General features: G+C 41.7%; 1 protein-coding gene across 10 annotated transcripts in view; it reads right to left on the reverse strand.

Moving 5' to 3' along the window:
• NPRL3 (NPR3 like, GATOR1 complex subunit) overlaps positions 1-25,761 on the reverse strand; it is a 45,452-nt gene that overhangs the window by 16,651 nt on the left and 3,040 nt on the right. For 2 of the 10 annotated variants that reach the window (XM_074840815.1, XM_074840812.1), the window contains exons 3-10: positions 21,863-21,901; positions 18,077-18,206; positions 14,769-14,843; positions 11,700-11,853; positions 10,793-10,874; positions 3,589-3,726; positions 2,675-2,831; positions 681-787 (exon numbers count right to left, since the gene is read on the reverse strand). In XM_074840815.1, the coding sequence (XP_074696916.1) occupies positions 681-787; positions 2,675-2,831; positions 3,589-3,726; positions 10,793-10,874; positions 11,700-11,853; positions 14,769-14,843; positions 18,077-18,160 (797 nt within the window). In that variant the 5' untranslated portion in view covers positions 18,161-18,206; positions 21,863-21,901. The other 8 variants (XM_074840816.1, XM_074840814.1, XM_074840811.1 and 5 more) reach the window with 7 other exon arrangements.

Below are 25,761 nucleotides of genomic sequence, written 5' to 3' on the forward strand. Positions count from 1 at the left end.
GTTTTGATTTAAAACTATTTTCCTATAACTGAGTTCCAACACACATTCTAAAAACATCTCAAATCCAACACAGAAAGGGTTGCCAATCTTCAGCAGAGCAAAAATACCCACCACTGTCTCCATATTCCTTGCACTGCTGCTGCCTGCTCTCAAAATGGCCGCATCGCCTTCTGTCTGCGAGAAGGCCTATCAGTATAAAATGCCATCACGTGAAACAACACAACACTGATAGCAACGCTACCCTGATTTGTTACTTTTGATTAAATTAAGGTGATGTGCCAGATACACAGACAGTCCTATGAAACACTCATTTATTTAACTTAATCATGAAGTATGTTGTTTTGTAAATGTTTCCATATCGCTTCAGGTTCATACAGCCTTTCTGATACGGACATTCGGTGAGCAAGCGTACTAAAAATACTAAAAGTAGCTTCACAGGATAAATATTGCTTCCAAGACCCACATCACTGCAGAAGCATATTGATCTGCTGTGATGTTCCTCCCCACCACACACTGGCTTTGCGAGTTCAGGCACATGTAATGGTCTGTGTTTTGTACAGTCTGAACAAATCCATACGTGAAGAAACATCCCACTCTGTATCCAGTAAGACAGGGAAGGAAAGCATATCTGCACTTCTCACCACCTCATTGCTACAGTCACTCACTTTCCTTCTACTTACAGACAGACACTGGCATTTGGAGAAAGCATGTAGACGTTGTTTTCACACAGCGGATAAATAATAATTGCTTTTCCCCAGTAAACGAGATGTGCAGCAAGCTGGAAAACCTGCATTGAGAAAACAGGGAAAAATTAGAGGAGCAAAAGCAAAATTGAAACTCAGCAAGAGTTCCATACAATGACAGAAAAGTCTTGTTTGAGATTAAATGAAAGAAAAATGTTCCACTCTTTCACCCTGCCTTCAGAATAAATTCATGGTTTAATATAACATGTGGCACATCAAAAAGCATTTGACAAGGTTATGAATTTCCAGAGGTTCGCTTCACATTTCTAAGTATTTCCTGCCTTAAAGGAACTTCTTCAATCTGTATCAATAGAAGTTTAGTTACTTTTCATGTCCCAAAAACCTATTTTTGTTTATGCACAAAATGCATTAAGCGCTATACATGAAAAATAAAACAAAAGACTCGACCTCTACTATGACACAAAAATAAAGGAAACCAACCCTGCCTTTTTAATACACTGAGATATTTCAGTAATGAGTTACACAAAGTAGTTTAATATGTTAAACAAGTCAGTGGTTGTTAATGGCTCTGGAAGAGCCACATAAATAGCGTCTATGAGACATAAAATCCAGCCTGTATCATTAGATGCATTTAACTTTGCTTTTTTGTGGAGAACAAAACTACAGAAGCAGTAGGGAATTTCCAGAGTTCATCCCATAGCTATATAACACCAAGCAACACCACAGGCCACTGTAAGCAGACCTGGAAATTTTATTACAAAACAGGATCTTTCCCTTTGAATAAGAGAAGGCCCAGACCTACAACCAGGAGCATGTGAGATGACAAGCCACGTTCTTCTCCACTGTCACACAAAGCATAGATTGCATCCCCGGGTCTGAACCAACCCTGAGAAGTACAGAGTGGCTCCCCCCTCTCCTGTATCATCTAATATCACCATCAGGCCCGACAAGGAAAGGGCCGCAATGACTGCAGTCCTCCACAGTGGTCTCTCAGTGGCCTCGTGTCTCACGTGATTGCCAGTCTCGCTCCCTTCACTGGCATAAACTTCCCTTTTCAAGGGCTCATCACATCACCTTGAGCAATTCAGATTTGAAATCTGGTTGTCAATACTGGAAAGGCATTCAGAAAGAGCTGCTGCCTGGTTCAAAATTTTTGCCGAAGCCTGAAGTAGAGCTTCTTCCCAGGACTCAGCAAAGTCCCAGGGAAGCTCTCCTTTAGGCTTCGGTAAAAATTTTCAGAATAAGGGAAATCAATAGGTAGGTTTGCACAGGCTTTCAGAGCTCTTCAGTAGAAAAGATCTTGGCAGATCCAGGGGAAGCAACATATTTGGCCATGGCAGCTGTAAGCTTTCACTTGCATTTTGGGTGCCTCCATTTGCAAGACATCAACGTGGCAGAACCAAGACAGACCACTGTGGTGTAAGTCAAGAGTAGTATTTGTTCTGATTTTAACTACCTAACAGGAAGGCACAGAGAAGACAGAGCCACTCTTCTCAGAGGGGCACAGAGACAGGACGGGAGGCAACACACACAAGGTGGAAGATGGGAAATTCCCATTAGATATGAGGAAAGTTTTTCACTCTGATGCTGGTCAAACGCTGGACCAGGGCCCAGAGAGGCTGTGGGAGGCACCCCTGGAGGTATTTAGAATTTGAACAGACAAGTTCCTGAGCAGCCTGCTTTAATGGACTTGCTCTGGGCAGTGTAACTCCAGACTTCCAGGCAGCCCTGCTACCCCACAGCAATCTGTGATTTGGATGTGGCTGTAAGACTGTCGAGTGCTGTTGCTGCACTGCTGCCCTTCATTTCTCCAACCTTTCCCCACGCTCTAAGGCTCACGCTTTCTCTGTGCGCTCTGCTCACACCAAGAGAACTGATGTGCTCACGTACCACAGAAACCCGCTGGCGCACAGAAAGAAAACACCTCGTGATTTAAAAGAATTTCAGCTGCCGCTGACAGTTCCCCGTACCTGCAGCAACGCTAAGTCAGCATCTTGAGCCAGTTGCTGCAAATTCTTCACAGCAGAGGTAGTTTTAATTACTCTCACCAGGGCAGGAGAGCAGTCCAATGGGAGCTCATTAAGCAATGACTTCTCATCATTTAAAAGTAATAAGGCATGGTAAGGCCTGCAGAAAAATAGAATACATTTGCACAGTAAACTGCAGTTTTTCCCAAAGGCTGTTATTGCCAGACCATGATACCTGGGGTCAATCTACTGGTAAAAAATAGCTTCTAATATCATTCTTTTGCTGTAAGTGGGTTCAGAATAAGCTTATTTTTATGTCACAAAGTAAGATGCTCCCTATAAAATGGGGATAGAGGGCTATATGGTAACTGGATGCCCCAGTGACTAGATAAAAAAAGACTGCACTGTGCTGACGTGCAATTAAGCCTGGAGAACTAGTCTGAAAACTGCTCATCTGCATTACTGAAATACAGAATAGAGTAGAAGAAAGGAAGAAAGCAAAAGTTAGTTACTTTTGCAGGTAAAAAGCTATAAACCTGGAATGCAGGACTAAGATATCACAGGGTCTGGGGTCTCTTTCTTCTAAAAGCAAAATTACTTCTGGGTCAACAGATTAAAATGAACACACAATTCCTCTGACTGGAAACAGCACAAACCTCTCTTGCAGCATCACCTCAGTACAGCCACCTAATATTAACACGTTAACACAAAAGCTGTGGTTTCACACCGCCACGTATACAGCAGCATCATGGTACCACGGCATCAGCTTCAGGGAGTCCTGTATCAGTCCGTGCCCCCACCACTGCTACAGCTCAGTGTCACTTCATCCTCCCAGGTGTGCCAGCACAGATATTTGCAGCACCACACTTGGAACTGGAAGGACTGGCCACACTCTGAAGGACAGAGCTTGCTCTTACCTGATAGATTTCAGGCTTCTCTCAATTGCTTCAGGGGGTATAAAGTTTGTGGCAACATAATGAATTTTATGAGGCAAGCAGAAACTCACTTCCAGCCAGTTGTTGATATGTAAACGGACCACCCCTGTTGTGCAGAGACTAAAACAGGAAGAAAATAAATACATTTACCATGTATAACAAATGAAAACAGTGGTCCAGATTCACCCCTGCACAGGACAAGAAAAGACTGAATGTACCTTGTCTATCCCCAGACTGGCTAAGGACCAGCTGATTCATAGCTGCAAGGGCTTCCTTAACTTGTACTTACAGAGCATTATCCCCTATGAGTCTTTGGGGGGATGTGAAAGGCTTCACCCAGTGATCTTCTGCTCCCTCTGCTCTTAACATTGCAGCAGTATCTCAAGTTAAAAGAGTTTCTTGAAGATCTACTACAAGGCACTGGAAAATTCCCTAGACCAGAGCTGCAAAGGACAAGATGAATTGGGCACAATGTTTTAACCTCCAATTTCCATCTTCCTCTCCAAGGAAAAAGAAAAGGAGATGTCTGTACTGGGCAAGGGGTGTTATGAGCAGCACATTTCCACAATAATGGACTCCTTCGGTTCTGCTCTTTCCTACTAACCTACTCCTGCTTGTCACACACATGCTTGTTAAATGCTTTCTTCATTCTAGGAAACCACAGGGACCAAGCTAAGCCTTTAAGCTGACTTCAGACACCAGGGCTGGAGTGGAAGTGATGGACATCTCAGGAATGACAATAAAGTCTGACCCTCATGTTCAGCCTGAAAGCAACTATAAGCCTCTTTTACTGAAAAAACCCAGAAAGCTGGGAGATTAGAGCACAAATGTGATTCAGGTAGTTCTACAGAAGTCTGTAAATCTAGACAACAGACGAAATATACCAGTATATTTCATCTATCACCTATAGATGAAATATACTATATTTACTTAAATATGAGTAAAGATACCATAAGGGTAACATACCACAAGGAGCTAAGCAAGCACCACCTTGCAAACCTTCACAACACTGCCCAGGGAACAGCTTTGCTCAAGGCAGTGGGACTGAACAGGGAGGAAGAGGCAAGGCCCACCACATATTTTCAGGTATACTGAGTTAGGAATACATATAAACTTGCAAATCAATCTTAAGCAACAGCTAATGTGTCTACACTGGAGAGCTGAATTTCTCAGTATGTCCTTTGATTTTAAACTTTGTTCCAAAAGAACTTTTTGGGGCCTAAAATAAAATTTCAAAGTTTGCACTCTGAAAATTCCAGTCTGAATTTCAAATTCAAGTGTGTTGAGACTCGTAATATGACTTTTGTGTCCTTAACACCCACGAATTTCCCCTCTACACAAAACAGATTTTAAAACATGCCAGGAACAGGCCAGGAGCAGATAAGTGTCTTGGAAACTCTTTATGTGGTGATTTAAACATTTATACCTAGCATTCAACTGTAGGCCACAAACTAACATGCTCTTTTTCAAGTTCATCTGGTTGTATACAGGGATTAGAAAGACCTGAAAATTCAGCTTTAAAACAAAAACATTGGGTAGCTTTGGCTGCCAGTGTAACTATTCACCAAACCACAACAGAGTGATGAGAGAGCCAACACGATCCCATCCTGCCCTGTGCATGATCAGACTCATTAGGGAAAATCTCACTGCAGACAATGCTTTTCAAAAGCAAAGGCCATGGTTTTGTTCTCAAATCTGGCACTGACCTCTGAAAAATAACAGATCTTTCAAGTTGCAAATGGAGTAGGTACTATGTATGTTTTCCTTTTTTTAAGAGGAACTGAAAGGATGAATCCACTGTCTCTCTGGCACTACCACCTCACATCTGATCAGAGGCTCCAAACCCTGAAGGAACATGCAAAGCACAGCAAACACCTCTGCTTTTCTTGCATTAAATGCTGCAACTCCAGTAACACTGCTTGTCCCACCAGACATACACCAACTGACAGATAAAGCTGGATTCTCTCAAAATACATCAAGGTAAAGGGCATCCTGAAGCAGCAGTTATCCACACTATCTACCGGGCCAAATACCCACAGGAGAAAACATGACAATAAATGAACAGAACATGTGAGTTAAGAGACTACCTGAAAGCTATCAGGGTTGTTAAAACAGGTTACCAAAAAGAAGCAGAGGTACACGAAAACATGAAACACTTGCAAGGATATCTTCCCTTTAACATTCAGGAAACAGAAAAAAAATACAGTTGGTTCCTTTCATTCTTCGGTCCAAGTGCACTAAGGCAGAAGCTTTAATTACATAATTATACTCTCCTCAGCATAATTTTGTCTACAGTGCACTATACAAGAGCCTAGAATTAAAGACAACAAGAAAACCAGTTTTCAGTTCTGATCTGGATCTTAATTTCATTCTTCTACATTTGCATTCAACTGTGCAATTTCAAGCCTTTATTATAGCTTTATGTACATGATTTCTCCTTCACCTGCCCCTCCTTGAATGGAAAATAATTTAAGTTTCTAATAATTTGACAAGGAATAAGCTACATCCTCCAGCAGCAATGTATGCGACTGCCCTTAACAGCCAACAGAGTTAAATAATTTCACCAATATATACACAAAGATTCATGCAACATGAAATACAGTCAAGTCACAGAAAGTGAAGTTCAGACCCACACTTGTCTTCATTTTTACAGATTCCCCTATAAGTCACCTATTTAGCAAGCTTTTTACTGTGAGCCTCACAAACCTCCACGAGTTGCCCCAAGCTTTTTGGCTGGGGACCAGCAGACCCAGAAGCCACCTTCTTTTATGGGCAGAAGCAGAATGGCAAAAACCAGCAACAGAAGAGAATACCAAGAAAACAAGTTTTCAAAGTCGCATCAGAGAGTCACCTAGCTCCAATTCTACTTTATTATCCTTAACCAACTAAAACTGTGGAGCAAAGAGTCCAGGCTGCATTGCACGCTATGAACCTCAGGGACACAGTTTAAGTAGCTCCTGATAGGAAACCCAGAATTGCAAAGATTCAAAAGTGAAGTAGGTACACCAGGAGTTTACAGAAGGCTCTCTGTTGTTCTTTGCTCATTTCCTAACCACTCTTCACATTTTATGAGAATTTTTTGTGGTGTTACTGTACCCTGAGCTTTTTCACCGAGTTGACATTTTCACTGAACTACCTGATGTAATTCCAAAAACTCTTTTCACAGCAGTTAGGTACTATATAAGGGTTGTTTGGCTTTACACGCATTACTTTACATCTATCTATAGGGAATTTCATCTGCTGTTATATCACTTAACTGGTATCCAGAGACCTTGCTGCAACTTTTCCTTCTTCCCCCAGACTTCAAGAGTAACTGGGCAAAAATAGCTTCATTTCCCATACTCTAACTGGCTATTAAACCTCAAAGACATCTCATTTTACCCCATGAACACTTAGTTTTAACATTTTTTTTTTAAATCTCTGATTAGATAATACATGATGAGCGATACTGAGGGATACATGGTGAGGGATTAGGATACTGAGAGGGGATATCATAGTCTAAAACTGAGACAGGGAGAAGTAAATAGGAAAAAAGCTGTTTAATGTCTCTCCATTGTAAGACCTATGAGATATCTCATGATACTAGAAGAAACAAAGTTCAGAACAAATAGAAAGAAACACAGAAACTAGTTAAGCCATGGACCTCCTTATCAGAGGATGCTGTGGTTGTTAAATATTTACTCTGGCTCACAGGATTGTGGAGTAATTCCGGGAAGTGAGATCAGCTGAAGGCTGTTGAATATACAGAAACCACCTCCAGAGCTGCAGGAAGCTGGGGAACATTTTTTGGAATATCACTGCTCTTTTGCTCTATTATGCTCTGCCCTGAACAGCAACTGTGAGCCACTGCCCCAAAATGGGAACCCAAAAGCTGGCCAGTATCTCACAGAACTGCAGCCTTCTTTTTCATAACTATTGGCAAAACAGAGACAATCCCACCTGATATTCAATAAAAGGATTATGAATTTTTACATATGCACACCTCATTTTATGTCAATCCTATTTATATCAGAAATTAATAATAAGTTTTCTAGTTTGGTGAAGACGAGCTTGTAGCTTTGGAGTTTGTTTATTTTTGTTAGAGGTTGTGACTACTTAGAGCTTTGAAATTATTTCACATTTCCTTGTAAAGGACACATTGCCCATCCTTTGATAAGTAACTGTAGTTGGGTTTATATTTTACAGTACAGCCACACAAATTATATCTAATAATTCATTAGGTCTCATATAATTATTCCACTTCTCCCTGAGCTGCTGACATAGGCTAGATCTACCAGTCAGTTCAAATCCCACTGGGCTAAAAATGTATAAAGGCTCTTTGTGTATTAAAAAGAAGAAACAAACAATCCAATCCTCCCCAAAAACCTCCCCATACTTTCACTTCTATTCCAATATAAAGCTAAGAGAACTTTGCTAAAAACAGCAGGCAGTTAGCTAGTATCAAGCTAACATATTATATGCAGTTGCAGATAAAACTTGGTGAAAGCTGTCTTAATTCCCTAAATTGAACACTGGCTTAAAAGAGACACCCACTGCAACACTGGTAAATTTTTCAGTGCTGGAGATACTGGCAACTGGACTTTCTTAGTCCTAAAGCCATTGCTTTTTGTTCCACACCAATGCTGGAGTTTGGGGACAAGCTGAACGAAGACTATTTTAATCTATTTTCTGAACTAATTAAAAAGAAACATTCTAGTTTTCTCCATTCCTTTTCTCTAAAAAGGTCCCAGGAACTAGATGTTGATTACCTCTAAACTGTCAGTTTATTAACACTCCATTAACTATAGCAGCAATAGTGTTACAGTCAAGATGACCTGGCTATTGTTCCCGCGTTATAAAATACAGGCATTTCATTCAAAACGCAAGGGACATTTTGAACTATAAAAAGATTCATACACTCATGGTTTTGCACAAACCAACTTGCTAAGGGACATGTTGGGTCTTGCCTGAAATACCTCAGCACCATCTACAGGAAACCAAGGGCTCGACAGCACCTCTGGAGCAACCCTGATCGTTGGAGAGGCCTTTGACTGGCATTGCAGACACCAGCAGACACTGGGAAATGCTAGCTTGAGCGCTGCGTTCCCATCTGCAATTCAAAGTGCTCCCTCCACTTTACTGTGCTGTTCCCCTATGCCAAAGGCTATGCCAGAAATCTCTGTAAATTTAAAACAGCACATTGTCACTGCATGCATTTGAACACTTCCCAGCAGTCTCTTCTCCTCTAAAAGAAACAGACCAGATCTTTCAATCTTTCCTCTTAGGTCATTCACACTCCTCCACACTCTCTAGGTGGCCCAAATCCTTCTCGAAATGTGATGCCCGAAACTGGATACAATATTTATTACAGCAGGGGCTTTACAATCCTGAGTGGGATTGGTTCCTATCTTACAGACAAGACTTTTATTTTATGCATTCTTGTCTACTTGCTTTTCCTGCAACCCCATGTCACTTGTGACTAACGCTCATTTCATAGAAGACCACACAGACTTCACTCCAGAGTTGTTGCCACACAGGAATTCTTCATCTTGGAGTTGCAAAATAAAAATCCTATTTCTAGACCATTTCTTCTACCTTACCAAAAATTAATTTTAATTCTACGCCTGCCTGGCAAGGTGCTGCTGCCTCTCTCAACTGATCTGATTGCAGATGAAATAAGCATGTTTCCTATTCTCTCATATGAAGCATTAATGGAAAAATACCACAGAACACCACCTTACCACCCAGCCAGCTGTTTATTCTTCAAATAGAGCTTTCCAACCAAATGCACAGATATTTTTTTATCAACACCTTATTTCTTATATCAGCTTATGACAATGTCACGTTAAAGTGTCAAAATCTAACTTGCACCACTTCTCCCCCGCTCTCAATGACTAAATGAGGAAGACACTGATTGATTTTACATCTTGGGGGCAGCACCAATGTGTGTTTCTCCGTGGTCAGTCTATTCCTCCTCATGTCATGGAAGGGTTGTCTTAGCACACTCCAAGAGCTTGGGCCACATGTTCCTCCAGTCACTGCTAAATGCCACAAGATGTCACTGTGTCACTAAAATGTTTGGAAGCATTTTAGGGTTTGCCCAGTCACAAAGACATAGCCCTAGAGGAACAGAAAAATCTAAGTAGTAGGTCAAGTTTAGTATTAGCATTACAGGCTACATAAAAAGTGCCTTAGTTTAAGCTTTAGTATGTTGTTTCATGTTGTTTATCAAGTATCAAACAACATACAAAATTCCTTCCAAACAAGCTGAAATTCACAGCTCTTGAACATAGCAAAAACCAGCTTATTAGAAGTTTTCTTAATGTGCTTTGCAATCGTTACATTATTTAGGCTCTCGGTGCCTTACCTTACAGGGCTTTGCAATTATTCCCTTTGTACAAAGGGAACCGCAATCTAGGGAGGCTAAAGGGTCTGTCTGATGTCATACAATGTGCTCTACAGTCAAAGAGCTCCAGAGTAATTCTCCCAAGGCCTGACAAGCACCCTAATCAAGGGGCACATCATCTCCCTCCCCACCAAAACCTTCTGTGCTCCCTTGTCAAGGTCTTTCGCCAAGCACGTATCCCGAAGCGAGGGGTCTGCCTCGCCTGAGGAGCCTGCACTGACAAGCTGTCAGAGCAGAAGTACGCTGGAGGAAGCTGGTGCCAGCTCCTGCTGAAATTCAACACTAACTCCACACTCCTTTGAAATCCTTGCCAGAACTTTTAATCCAGTCAAGAAACAGCATGTTACACTTTTCATTCGGCTGAAAGTCTCACCACCTAATCCAAATTTACTGTCCAGACATGCACAGTGTAACCAAATGAAGCCAGGGCAGTATCTGACTTGCCATCAGTGCTAGGTGCAGCATTTTTCACTTGGCTGCAGGTTTAGAGCATTTCTGCAGCAGTATGATATTCATATTACAACACTTTCCAATTCTACGATTCAGTTGTCATTATGTGTGTCTGTGCTAAGGATGAAAATAATAATTCTTAAAGCTGTGACAAACATCACCAACTTTTAAGAACCATAACATATCCAAAGGGAGACCAAGGTAATGATTAGGATAGCAATTCTGCAAACATTTTGCCTGGCAAGCTAGGTCTGAAACACAAATCCCAATGAGTCAACAGCATGAAGAGGTGGATAACATCGTCTCAGTGAGAAGCAATATACTGTGAGCTAGGAAGAAAATCCCACTTACCTGTCATATGTCTCTTTGAGATCTCTGGCCAGTTTGCACTTGGGTAGGATGTGATGAAAAGGTGACTGGGGCCCTTCTGTGGCTATGGAAAATTTCAAAACAAGAAAGCAAACAACTGATTTCGAAGCAAAGAGTTTCCTCTTCCCGTACTAGGTACCAACCAGTATCTTAGGGACAGAATCCATATCTTTTCAATCTACAATTATCTTTCAAAGCTTTTACAATAAGTCATGTGTTAGAATAATAATAGTGAATTATTGCCAACTTGTCCTAAACCTCAACTCAGTTAAGCACATGTAACTGTGAATTTGACAAGTGATGATTTCAAGTGCTTTTAGTTTTATACATCAGTTTTAATTTTTAATGCTTGCAGCAAGATGATGCATCACTGTCAGATAGAGTTCACCTTAAATAGTGCACATTATTATAGTAAACTGCTCTGAAATACAGTCTATAAAAATGCTCTGTAACTGTTTGCTAGCTATGGTAACAACATGTAAGAATAAATTTTCCACACAAGAAGTCTGGTGACTCAGCACACAGCATTAAAGCATGGGAAACTTGCTCTAGGTTGGGTGAAGCAGGCTACGTATGAGTTCTTCCATCTCAGCCTGAGAAGAAGATCCAAATGTGATGGTTCAGCGCACATTCTCCAGTGATAGCGCTGAACTGAGCTAGTAAGGAAAGTAAAGAAGCTACTTCACTTCTAAAGCTGACATCTCTGCATAGGGATAGTGATCTTGGATGAGGTAAAATGCCATCAAAGGCTGTCAGAATGCTAAAGAGCACCAGAACTTGTTCGTACTGATCCCAGCCACAAAAGAAGTAAGAAGGCACAATCAGCACTTTTCTGAAAATGTGCTCCTGGACAAACATATTCCTGCACAAAGCTAAGCTCAGCACTCACTTTCTGACATGGCAGACACTTCATCCTGAATAGCTAAGATCAGCTTGGCCTCCCTGGTCAGGTATTGGCAGCGGCGTTCCTCATGCTGCAAGACGATGGCGATTCTCCGGGAGAGGTTGTGTAAGCAGTTTATCACGGATGGATCTGCATTGGCCTGCAGGCAACACAGAAAAGAAACAGGTTGGTCATTCAGCCACAATCACATATATGGAACTGCAGTGATGCATAAGTAGTCAAAATAATTATCTTCAGTAGATACCAAAAGTCAGCCTCTGATAACTGGCAAAAGAAAGGAATTTTCTCCAGCAGCAGCAAAGCAGAAGCTCAGAGATGTCCAAAGGTAAAGAGAAGACTCAAGGATTTCTGAGCTTGTCTATGTGCATCAAATGAACACAGCACCTGGAGTATGATACTCTCATCTGGTTTATTTTCTCCAGTTGTTAACGGGCCTTCCGCTAGAGAGACCAATTTCACACAGTGAGAAAAGAAAGTGTCAAGCTATTTGAAAAGGTGAAATATTACGATGTTCAAGTCCCTGAAGGTGTAAGGACTGCAGTGCCTTTAACATAGCCCGTTCACCCCATGCTGCTATACTGCTGTTTGTCTTATATACTGACAAGACAGTAACTAGGTAAGAATTACCAACACACGATCAACAATTTGATCCCAAACCGAAATGAATTTGGATTTACGCTCCCAAACATTTCACAAATATGGCTTATTGCTAACACTGCATTCGTGCAAGTCCCAGAGTGAAAGTGCTGGAAAAATCTATCGTGTAAGTACAGCTGACGGGGGGGGGGGACTTGGTGGCTCCAGTCTGAGTAAGCAGCTGCTTCTTGTTTGTTAAGACATTTAAAGGAATTTACAGTTCTAGCAAGCGATAACTTGGCATGTAAACCAGCAAACCATGAGTCATCATTTTTTGATTCCACTGTTCTTGCTGAGTCACGACACGTTGGTAACCCTGAAGCTTAAACACAGCAGGATCAGTGCTGATTATAGCATTTGGGACTTTGCCTGCTCTGTCTGCCCACTGCAGATGGACTCTCATCTTTATCTCTTTATGCCTCCACCCACCCTCTGCAGCACACTACACCATGCTAGGAGAAAATTTCCACTTGCCTCTTGCACAGCACTTTCCAGAAACTTGACAGCTCTCTATGAACTAAGAGTGTTTCATTTGGCAAATATGAGTTAGTGCTGCATTACACACACAATTACATCAGTATCATCACATTGCCAAAATGCAAAAGGAAGTAAGTTTTCCTAGGAGAACCACTAGAAATTACATTCTAGGAAAATGTAGGCTAGATAATAGTCTTCATTGCACTTCACCAAGCTCTTGCAATATTGTGAATGAAAGAGCACTGGTTTCAACACTTCTGCTTCCACATGACTCAATGTGCATGAATGTTTGTGTCTGCATGTGCATTTACACACACTTACCTACAACCAAAGCATGGTGCTTCACCAATACACCAGAACACCAACATTCTTGAAGCTAATGTCTCTTAATGTGTGAAATCTAAAATCAACTCCTGTACTGCAAATTCAGCACCTAACGATGTCCCAGAGCACAAGAACACTAGATCCCCAGCAGAACTCAGTGAACGATTTCTTGGTGGATTCAGACCAATTGCCAGGATAATTGTCTTGTGTGAAGCCTTGCTGTTCAACTGAGGACAAGTCACCTGGACTGTGGCCAGGTCCATGTTAGTCACCACTGGAAAGCCAGTGGTAAGAAAAATACTAGTGCTCTAGTGCTGAAAGGAAAAAAAAAAGAAAAAGTAATTTCATAAGCAGGGAGCTGGAGGCTTTTAAATCACTACATTATATCCAACTGAGCAAAAATCAACCATTTCCATAAAGACAGCTATTCCAACTCCTTTATTTTTAAAATGTTTCTTCATACGTATACATGACAAAAAAATAATACGATGGCTCCACAGATGCAACCTGTGGGCTGGGAAGAGAAAGCCAGAGCTCAGAAATCAAATAATGCTCGAACATAATGAAATTTCTGGGGTTTTATACCACCTAATTAGCCAGGCCAGCATCCCTTAACACAGATACCAATATCTAGTCAATAGAGTAGGCCTGAAAAAAATTCCAAGCAAAAACTACGTATTTGCTTCAGGTTCTTGCTGAGCATCAAAAGTTATTTATTCTTCACTTGTACCTTCATCTCATTTAGAATGCTACAGCTGCTGCTCCCTGGCACTCTTCCTTTACAATGATCTCATTGATAAGAGGAGACAGCTTTCAAACACTGGCCATTTAATTATAAAAAAAAGCCTAGAGACACTGAGCAAAGGCACATGTCTCTGTATCATACAGCATGAGTAAGCGTTCAAAACAGTGCTGTTCAGAGCCACAGTAGGCTTCTGAATGACTCTGGACTGAGCAAGCTTGGGTTGGCCAAGGCCATGGTGGGGACCTGACTCTTAAGGCTGCCCAAGCATGAGGCACTGTCCACACCGCCTGCTGCCTCTGCTTCTGGAGCAGAACCGACCACCAAGGCCCGAGCTGCACGGTGTCGCAAGGGCTGGGCAGCACACTACTGCAGCTGGGTGGATTTGGTCCTATCCTGGGCAGGAGTAGAGCAGTCACGTACAGAGAACGGTATCCGACACACAGGCCGGTCAGACCCAGGCTGCCTCCTTACACAGCTTAGTTGGACAAGCCTCAACTGCAGGGTCTAGAAAAATCACAGCAGATTACCAGCTCACTAATAACAGAAGACAAGAAACATACAGGACCTGCAACTGCATTTGTAGCTATTTTGCGAAGTGTCTTGCATGCCTTTACATTCTGGGTATTTAAAACCAAAAACTCTAGAAATGTCCTGAAGAGAACAACTGTACTTGTTTTCCACTGGGCTGGAAAACTTTTCCACTTGTTAGCGTCATATTCCACGTTGTTTGGGTTTGTTGTTTCAAATTAAAACATCGCAATGAAATCAGGCACTGAATGTTTTACAAGAGATTACCGGAGCACGAGTCTGCTGCATTCTCTTATACATCCGAAGCACATCCCAATGTCAGATGGAATGAAGACAGTCCTTACCCTTAGTGCAAATACCACGTTGAAGAGAATCATAGTGGGCATCTCTCTCTTTGGTGAGGGATCAGTTTTGGATACCTGAAAAATAAAAAGGCTAACTCAGTCAAGTAACAAGTTTGCTGCAAAAAGAGAGCAGACAATTCAAATTATACCATCAAATTTGACTTTTAAAAAATAAAACTATGGGACTTTTTAAGCCACAGTTACTCTACAACAACCACCTTTTCTGAGAAGCTGTGAAAACTTAAACCAAAGCATTTTGGTCATGACCATGGGAATGAGAATCAGTTAAGACAGCCGTCTTATTAGGTGTCTTTACTATCATATTTTAGCATCATTAGGGACCCTAGGTGTAAATTCCTTAGCACAGTTGTCATATATATTAATTAAAGAGAAGTCCATAGATTTCTCATCCCAGGCCACACATTCTTTCCTTTCCTAAAATCCTCATTTGGATTGCATCATGTTACAAACTGTTGCTTTTAATCAGAAAAAATATGCTCTAGAACTGTAGTACTAAAATAAAAGGTTTGATTTTCCCTTCCTGCAGGACTTCAAACACATTCTCTGCCCTCCCCTATTGTTTCTGCAGCAGATATCTTTATCCCCAATGCAGGCACAGACTTTCTGCTGGGGAGGAACAGTGGAAGCCAAGACAAGCAAGTTGAATTTGCACATCCGAGACTAACAACTCTGAATCGAGCAAGCGTCGCCACAAGATGGAGCACAAAATCCAGAGGACATTCCTGCCACCCCCGAAGCTCCCTGCTGAACACCCATCCAATCCCAAGTGAAAACAGCTATAACCTGCCAGGCCAAACACCCAGCTAACCTAATATTCGGTCTCTACCCAACATATGTGCATCTGAGAAGGGCAAACACAGAGAAGCTGGCAAAAGCAGAGCTGCATCCACCCTTCCTGACAGGTCCCAAGCATCAGCAACGAACTGCTCGGCAGCGAACTCCAAAATCCGAGTGCTTTCACTCAGTAGTCTTAAAAAATAGAGAAACTAAAAGAAGTGATGCGTATTTTTGTTTTTGCTAAGTGTAAGTGAAGTTCTATCAAAAAGGCAGTGATGGGAGGGTGGTAAAGCCAATTTACTGTGTTTATTTGTTCTGGTGTTACAGGTTCCAGGATGTCTTGTGAACTTCAAGAAAGACTCAAAAGCGTTTCTGAGTGTAGGGGCTAATCCTATTCCTTCCTTAAAATCAAAAAGCTTCCACCATTAACATCAGTTGTGATGCAGGCCAGATTTCATATCACCTCTTGTCCAGAAAAAAGAAGAAATGACTAAGCTGGTTAAGAAAATGCTGAAGGAATTTGAAGAATTCAGAATATTGCTACATAAATGGTGGTCTGGCACACATGATTAAATATTTGTGCTCTTGTAACTCCAGAATCTCATCTGAGTAAGAATTTGCTGAGCTGTCCCATGGATTAATTTACTGCAGTATGAACTCTGAAGAAACCCAAACCAGAGACTGTCAGGTTACTCTGGCCACTGCCTTTGTTCCATGGGAAAGGAGCTCCATCTAGCTTCCTCCTAACTGCAAAAGGGGCCCAGATTTAGACTCAAATGAACTAGCAGAGATGGCCGCCACGTCTAGAACATTCTGGACACTAGAAAGTTCTGGGGTGCCTACTGGGGTGATAAGACACACCCAAAAAGAAGATCCTACAGGAAGTAACAAAAAAGTGTTCACAGCATTTTATAAGTTTGTCTACCCAGATGCAATTTTATTTAGACAAATTGAAAATGAAGAGACATTTCATGCAATTAGGATAAAACTGACCGGAAGTGGATAAAAAGGTATAGTAATGTGTGGTGAAAAAATTCCAAACACAAATTTACAACCTTGTTTACACCACATTTAGGAAGTTGTGCCTTTCGGACTAGATTAGCAAAATTAACAGAATCTGACACTGTGAGAGAACAGGCCACAGCTGTGAGGGTCCTGAGGGCACCGAAAGGTCTCAATGGCCCTGGCCAGTCCCAATGGCTCCCCCACCACACATGCTAGCCCATGACCCAGGAGTCCCATTTAAGCTCAGCCCAGGGCCTAGAGGTGTGCCTGTCTCCAGCCCTGCCTCCTGGATGGACCTTCGACCTGTGTTGTATGTAGCTTCTCTCCTGGCTGGACCCTTGTTCAGTCCATTGCAGCCTCGTCCTCCAGCCCTGTCTCTGGTCCTGCCTCCTTTTGCTCCCGGCTGGGGTCCCTGTATGGACCCTGGGCCTGGTCCATCACTTGCCTTGTCTGGGGCTGCTGATGCACTTGGGGACACTTGAATTCTGTCTTCCAAAACAGCTCAAACATTTGAGGACAGAGTCTTGGTGAGTCACATTTCTTGTAGACTCACAACTGAGTTTCGAAAGTGGAACACTAGCATTTTCTGATGCTTAGGCCAGTTCCTCACTTGGATTAAAGCAGTCTGGTCCTCTAAATATCAAGCAGCAGTTGCCAACAATCTGCTTGCACCTCTAATTATAGATAGAGAGGATGATAGAATTGGCAAGCAGATTTTTTTCCCTAAAAAAATGAACGACTTAGTAAATTTGATGAAAAATGAGACCAAAGCAGTTCAGTGACAGAGATCACTGTTGGGTTCAGAAATTACCAAAGCCTAGTTAATTCTTACAGTCTATCAGGAAGAAGGAATGGGACAGGGGATATTTTGCACATAGAAGCACGTAAGTTCTTTTCTGGGTTTAAGCAGGACCTTTTCCATAGCCTAGGTGGCAACTGCTTTCATTCCAAGCAGTTAAAACACAGACCAGAGAGCAAGGTCTCAATGCAAACAGCAGCCTGACTTCATCCACAAGAAAGTATCAGACCTCTTTCAACATCCTACCTATTCCAACCAAGCCTTGCGAATCATCTTCAGCACCAGAAAAGAGTTAAAAGCCAAACAAGGCTCTGATGAAGCTTTTAGCGCTTGTGAAGGTTTTGGGTGTTGTTTTTTTTAGCTGCTATACTAATTAGAGGTGCCTAATTAGAGGTGCTAAAAAGCTAACTTGCAATAACTAACCTAGTGAGAAACAGATTTTTGAGCTGGACTGCTTAGTATTACTTCTCTTTACCCACACTGCTTTTTGACAGTAACCAGAAGGGGGTTTCTGTGAATCACTGACCCGGCTCCCTCAGTTTCCCACTCACTGTATTTATCTGGAAGTAAGTAAAAGACAGCTTTGAGCATCAGGAAGTAAAAACAGGATCAAAAGCCAACAAGCACATTCTGAATTCTAAGTTTCCTAACTAAGCCAGACAGTTTATAAAGAAGGCAGGTCCCCAGAGTGGCCTTCATACCGTACCTGGCCAAGCGCATGCTGAAGCAACGTGGGATGACCAACAAAGCGAACATTATCAATCTTCAGTTCAAACTTTTTGCCACACATATCTGACTTGGTAGCCAAAATTGTTGCCAGGATGACATCTGAAAACCTTGAAGAGCAGAAACAGAAGTTATTACAATTTTCAAAAAGCATACCCCCAGAATATTCCTCCAAATACAGGTATATTTAACTCACAAGTTTTTAAAGCATTTTGTGTCTAAATTGCTGTACCTGGAGTACCACCAATTATGGAAAATTAAGAACCCTTTAATTACTTCTCTCAGATCATCACAATTATAAAACAGGAAGCATTCACAACAAAGACTGCAGGGTCATGCTTATTTAATTACATGCTCAGCAAAATACATTGGAAAGATTAGATGCAGTTCGCTTAAATATCAAAACAGCTCAAGTTAGCCATTGCCTGGATTTAGCTGCAGGTTAATGAACTTACTAAGCAACTACATATTGACACAGCCTGTCACTCAAGCACAACAGAGATCTTTAAGCCACCCAGTATGGCAGAGAGGAAGGCAAGAAAGAGCTGATTCAATTAGAAGAAACATACAACCAATGCTTGTCCTTCCTTTCCCAAAGCTCATCAGTGAGATTCAAAGTTACTCACTTAACAGATCTGAACCTGTGGTCAACAGACCACTAGCACCCTTCTGAGAGCTGCCTGGCTTCACCTGGGCTTTCTCATTCGATAAACCAAACTGAGACAAATTTGTGACAGGGCAGGCCCTTCCCAACACCGACCACTGGTGTTACTGGATTGCTCTGGATCCGTGGTGGGAAGGCGGCAGCTGCGAGACAGGAGGGCAAGTATCTATAAGGAGTCTGCCCCTGCAAAATACAGCTACCACTGCAAAAACAGGTGAGAATCCAGAGTGACAAGGGAGGAGTTCTGCAACTGCTCTTTCCAAAGGCCTTACATCTGTCTGGTCTCTACAAACACTTGTTTTCCTCAGGGTGTCCCCTGAGACAGTGAAGCTCAAATCCACAGGGAAGAACACCTCAGCTGCCGGAGGGAACTTGTTCTAGAACAGGAGCAGTGCAAGGTTTGATATTAGTGAGTTCTTTCCTCATCCGATTTCTCAGAGGCTCCCATTTAACCACATAAATTTCAAACCAGTTTCTGATGAGACCAATTTTTTAAGAATGAAGACGTTTATTTCATTTTCTTTATTTACATTCAGGGATATATGTCCCTGTCAGACCATCCCCCTCCACCAGGCAGGTATCCCAGATAACCCACTATCACTCAGAGAAAAGGGCAGGCATGGGTGTGTGCTGCGCTCACCTTATCTCTTGGCCACAAGTGAGCCCTCGATGCCCAGAGAAGGAATTAATGCACCATATTCCTGCTTCAGTCTGAGTGAGCTATGGAGTACTACAGAAATTAAGACAAATGCACACAGACAGATCTTTTGTGTCTATCCATCTGCATATGACCCATGGGGCATTTCTTTTATTAGACCTACATAGACTGAAAATGAAGGACAACAGAGGGACTTTACAAACTGTCAAAGCCTCTGGTGTTTGTACAAACAGGTCATCCTGACCACAGCACGCTGCTTACACTTGGCTTATGGAAGGAGCAGCTGTGTACAAACATCCAGATCCCTGGCTGCTCTGCTTCAAACACAGCTAAGGGCAAGCAGAGAGAGGGCAGACTAGCCAGAGACTCCTAGGGCCACCGAGCCCACGCTCCTCGGCCACCGCACTGCACGGGGCTGCACAGCACACAGAGTTTGTGAAGAAAGGGCAAAGCGTCCTCAAACAGGATCTGGACTGAGAGTCCCTGGAGATCACATTCAAAATAGGAAAAAATGTCACCGTGACAGCAGTGAGCTTTTCCCCCTCTTCTTGCCCTGTTCAGCTGTGTTCATTAATTGACTCATCATGGAGCCAGGAAGACTGTAATAGCAATGGTTCCAAAACAAGCATATGTTTTGTGGGGTGAAGGGAGAAGGAGGGTAAACTAGAAAATGCCTGCTTGCTGGTGAGAAATTAGTTACTCTTCCCTCCCCCAGCCTTGGCAAAGGATACCCTGGGAGCTGGAAAACCGATCATTATGATGACTTTCACCACTGTTAAGATTTGACTTTTACAAGGAATTACACCAGCAGATCTTTTAACAGATAAACGTGGTGCTAATATAACAGTTCAGCAGTTCCTCAGCAGAGCTCATGACACCTACAGCCCTCTGTCTGCTCTACCTTGTATGTGGCTCTGTGGGGAGGCGGACATTAAAAGCTTGATTTTGTAAAGTCCTCAGTATCTTCTCACTAGCAGAGACTTCTCTTTCTGGGAGAGTACGGTGACTGCAGCCAGATGACACGCTCAGGACAGATAACCCTGTGATGGGTTACACGGGTGCTCCCTGATGGGTACAGACACCTGGTATCACCACAGGCTCTCCCAAGAGCAACCTGGACTCCAGTCCTGCTCTCTCATCTGACAGCCTAGATTTCTTGGTTTTTCTGATTTGGGTTTTTTTCCCCCCAATGCTCTACATAATTTACACATTCCTTAGGCCTCAGGATGATAGGGAAATTGAGGGACAGCAGATACATTATTCCCATCATTTCAATTCATCAACTCATCTTAGAAAATAACACTTTTACTTTAAATATTTTAATACTGATTTTCTAATCTCTGAGGTATATTAAGATGACCTAAAAATACTGACTTATCAGAGTCCAAGAGCTTGTTAGAAGCAGATTAGGTTTCACAGTTGGGCAGTAACAGTCCCTTCTCCTTTTATGAGATTAGTCTGAGCAGTGTGATTTCCAGAGGGAAGCAAACCTCTCCTGTACTAAGGAATTCAGCAGGCAGAAACTAAATACAAAAACCAAAAGCTTTGGTTTGCCCAAAATATCCTACCACTCCTATCACAAGCTCAACGTAGCAGCAACAGCAGACAGTCCAGCAGTACGATACAAACCACACTAGTGCAGATCGACTGCTGTCACCAGCATCTCCTCTGGAAACCCAGCTGAAACAACAATTGCTTTAGCACACGGAAAGGGAGGGGGAAAAGAATCTCAAACACAAATTCATTTTTTCCCCAAGAATGGATAATAACTTTTTATATACCACAGGAATTCAAAACAAGGTTTTAATAAAGAATTCTTCTTTGAAATAGTTTAGAATGGGAGCTGCGTAACTAAGTGAGCATCTTTATGTTAAGCAGGGACTAGAGAGACAGTTTAATACTTCTGGGGCCCTGGGCTGAGATAACCACTTTTCCCTCCACACATTCAAAAAGGGGGCATAATGCAATCAATCCAGTTGAGCTTAGTGGGGCACCAAGAACAAGCAACCAGCACAGGTGCTCAAAACCAGGTCTCTGAAGAGCTCTCCATAATCACTGTGGGATTAAATAGTTTACCCATTGATCTGTACTTTTATTGCTCATCAGAAAGCAATTTATTTTAGGGCTCCTTTTGGAATAACTACAATGCCAAGACTACACTTGTTGCATTCTCGAAGGATCACAACTTTTCTCAATTCACAGAAGGGACAGTACCACACCCATTCTGGATACCCTACAGGAAGCACGGAAATGTTAGTAGGACCTTTGTAATTATCCTAGCATAAACCTTTAGCAATATGTTTCCTACAGACATTGTGATTTAGCATATAATTATCTCATCATTCAGTGTAAAACAGAAACCAGAAACAAAGCACAATTAAAAGGATGGTGAGAAAAGAAAGCCATTCTAGACAAAGGTGATTGTTTAGAACGTTTGGTCTTACCCTGAAACCAATTGCTCATCAGTTAGAGGACATTGGTCTCTGAAATGGGAACATGGCCATAAACACAAAACAAAACACAACAAAAGAAAATAAACGAGGCAAGTACACAAAATACAAAAAAAAAAAAAAAAAAAAAAAGAGATAATATTAAAAACTAGGATGAACTATTAAGGGTTAAACTCCTGTAAAGGAAATATAACTACAGAGGAGAGTCAAAAGTTAATGGTAGGTGAACTCCAGGGATATATTGCAGGCTTAGATTGACAACATGCCGAAAACAGGCTAAGGCATTTCAGACCTCTCACTAACACTGGCTGCTGTACTGTGTTCCCACAATACATTGCCTTTATGGAGCTGTATTTACACTGTACTTTTTAATTCATGCTTACCTTAGGAGAAAATAGAAGAGGCTGCAGTCTGATTTAGAGCAGATTCTAAACTTCAGGTTTTTCTCTAGCCTATTAACTAGCATTTTCACCCAAGGAACATCCTGTGCAGCACCAAATGACCCACAGCTCTTCACAATTGGTTCTGGTGCTTCCATACCACAAGACTTAGAAAAAGAGGATGCCAAACATTTATTGTTGCACACACAGCCAGGATTCTGTAAAGGGCCTTGCACACAGAGCTGCTGCTGCTCTCCCCAGGGATCTAAACAATAGGTACAAGTCTGTCCAGAATCACAGCACAAGCATGAAGTCATTTTTCATCTGTCTCCCTAGGCAAGGAGCAGAAACTTAGGACAAGTAGGCTGAAAAAGTTTTCAAGGCAAAGAACCTGAAAACCTTCTTTTCAACAGGGGTAGAGAGCAAGGCTCTGTTAACAGCTGTACTCACTTTTATAACAGAGAAACAAACACCTATTTTCATTTTAACAGTCTGCTGCTGTTTGTTCCAAATAACAAGAAAAAAAAGGACTTGTTTCCTGAAACAAATTTCCTAAATATACTGAAAAACGAATCTGATAAAACTTTTATGCTGTCCATAGAGACAAAATTAAAACCTCCAACAATTATTAATCCAAAAGACAGCACATTTCTACTGGTCATTTTGAAAAGGGAATCTAGAGCAATCCCAAATGACAAACTATACAAAGGGGGTGATATTACAGGAAGGGTGTTTTTAAAGGGACGGACGGATGAATGGAAAAGCATGGGCTTACAGAAAGGAAGCCTTTCAGAATAAATACAAGGAAGAACACTGGAGTCCAGTGAAGGAGGGACAGAGGATACAGAAATGTTATCACAGGAGAACTACTGTTTGTTAGAAAGGGACATTCAAGTCCTTGTTTGTCAGTAACTTGACTTTTTTTATAACAGAAGCATTTGGCCAACTAATGACATCAATGCTGTCAAACTTGCTAAACCTCCTTCACTTAGTCAGTTACGCTACTAAAAAATGCAAAGTCTGGTGTAACATATGTTACTATACATGCATCTTCATTAGAATTTTTGCTTGCTGACTATACCACCTTCAGAAAAACTACAAAAAACATTTCAAACCAATTTAACAAAACATTATTTTATGGCTTCAAAAGAGTAATTGCCTCATGTTCTTTCAGGGAAAAAAAAAAAAAAAAAAGACTGGCAGGCATCTGGATGAGCAGTGAGGGGTATGTATCACTGGTAAAGTATGCAAAAACTGAAGGATGTTTTTGAAGAGAGCAAAAACAAATGATGAAAGGCTGAGAAGAAGCCAACAGAGAAACACTTGACTGGCAATTTGTTTTGACAGTGACAGATTCTTCTGAACACCTTTTTGTTGCATGGCCACCATCAACACACCTCAACTACTTTTGCTGGTTGACTTGCTTTTAAAAGGAAGAAAAATCTATATCCTGAAGATCCAAACACACAGCTCCAGTAGGAATTAATACAAGTAGAAATGCTACACTGTAGAAACTAATACAAATACACACCAGTAACCTAGAGGTAGGATTGTTATGAATAGGCTGCAATTGTCTATAAAAAACAAAGAGTTCAACAATCACCAGTAAATTTGAGTCTGAAGGTTAAAAGAAATCCAATTATACATACATATGTGCTATATGGAAATGGAGAGTTAAGGCACCTAAACTGATCTAATTTTGTCCTTTCTGATGCCATAAACAAATACATACACCTCAACTGCTCCAGGAAAGGTCAGCTCAAAAGTAATCGATGTGGGTTCCAGTAGCTTAGGAAAAAAACCACAACGAACCTTATCTAGGAGACCATTGGTGCTAGATTGCTAGTAAATTAAAGACAGCCATCCAGTATAAAAATGGATGAATCCAACCATCATAAGAACTATTGCAGCAACAAGACAAATCTGAAATAACCTTTGCTACTGAACACAAAAACATGGGAAAGACCCAACCCTTCAACATTATCAAACTTGCCACACACCATCAACTCAACCTAGCAGTCTGTCCACTCCAAAGCCTCAATTTGTGCCACCAAAAACCTCCACAGATGCTACTGATATGCGGTGATTTAAAGGGATCTTTAACTCTTCCTTGAAGAAGCCTCCCAGAAATAATACAAAACCACTTAATGAATTACTTTCATCAAGGACAACTCCAATCAGCAAATCACCACCACCAGAAAATAGGCTGGACTTCAGGCTGATGAAATGTCTCCATGGACTACTAAACTGTTTCGGCAAGAGAACCGCTGCACCACCGCACTGCGGAAGAACGAACTTACAGGGGCAGAGCTGCCACTGGGGTAATGGGAACGGCTCTCACAAAACCAGTCTCTCCATTCCTGGTGTCTCCAGCCTGGTCGTCAATGGGAACATACAAAACACATTCCAAACAGGAGCCCGGGAGCAAAAATTCATAACACTGGTAAGGAGAAAAACCCAGGAGCTCAAGGGCAACACTGTTTTTACAGCAAATGATAATTAAACTCTTTCCTTTCCTAGTTTACAAATCATATGCATCTCACTCTCTCGAAGACATCTGCACCTTTCTGCCTCCACTCTCCCCTTAGAATCTCTTCTGCACCACAGGCGTCAACTTCTGTTACTCCCAAAATGGTCTGATACAAATCAAAAGTCTGAGCAACCTGTTGTACACAGTTTTGAAGATCCCTTTTTTCCACCTGTATCAGTAAGTCCAATGAAAGATATTAACTCTGCCAACAAAACTCCTCTTGCCCAGTATAAATTAATAGTACTTAGTATATAAAGCAAATCAGTGATTTCTTCTACTAGCTGCTATCATTGAAGAGAAGGACACGTTTAGCTGCTACATCAGTTGTAGGGGATGCAGCGGACTTACAACACTGATTACCCAGGTATTGGGAAAAAGCTTTTCAATAAGCAAACTTGAAACAAATGCAATTTTCAAAGAGACTTTGAATTTCTGAGTGCAGATGCCCAGTCACATAAGCAGCACAAGCAGTGTGCTGGACCTTGGTATCTGGCCTCTAGCAGAACCAGCACTTTCAGAGCAACATAAATGCTTCTCTTCTTCTATTTCCCCTTCACCTCCATGGCAGCTATAAACAGATCCGCAGGACATAATATTAAGGGATTCCCTCCTAACAGGCCAGCGTTGGCTGACACCTCAACTTCATCTAAGCAGTTATAGGGCTTATCAACACTGACTTTAGTAAGAGTCAAGTGCAGACACTGCAGCATGAATACAAAACTGTACAAATGACAACTTCTTTTCTCTGAAGACCATCACTGCAGAGGGCGATTTCTGTCTTAACATTCCTTCATTCAGTGCTTCAGAACTGTGATACTTTGATTCAGCGAGCTCAGATGAGAGATCATAAATTCTTTTAAACACTAAAAGCTTAATAATAAATACCTAATGAGGAGATTAAGCACTAACTTTCAAAACCACAGCTCTGGACATCACTACAATGAAATAATCTAAATTTTGGTTTTATGTAGGTTACACGCCAG

The sequence above is a fragment of the Strix aluco genome, chromosome 15 (assembly GCF_031877795.1).
Source record: "Strix aluco isolate bStrAlu1 chromosome 15, bStrAlu1.hap1, whole genome shotgun sequence".
Taxonomy (NCBI): Eukaryota; Metazoa; Chordata; class Aves; order Strigiformes; family Strigidae; genus Strix; species Strix aluco.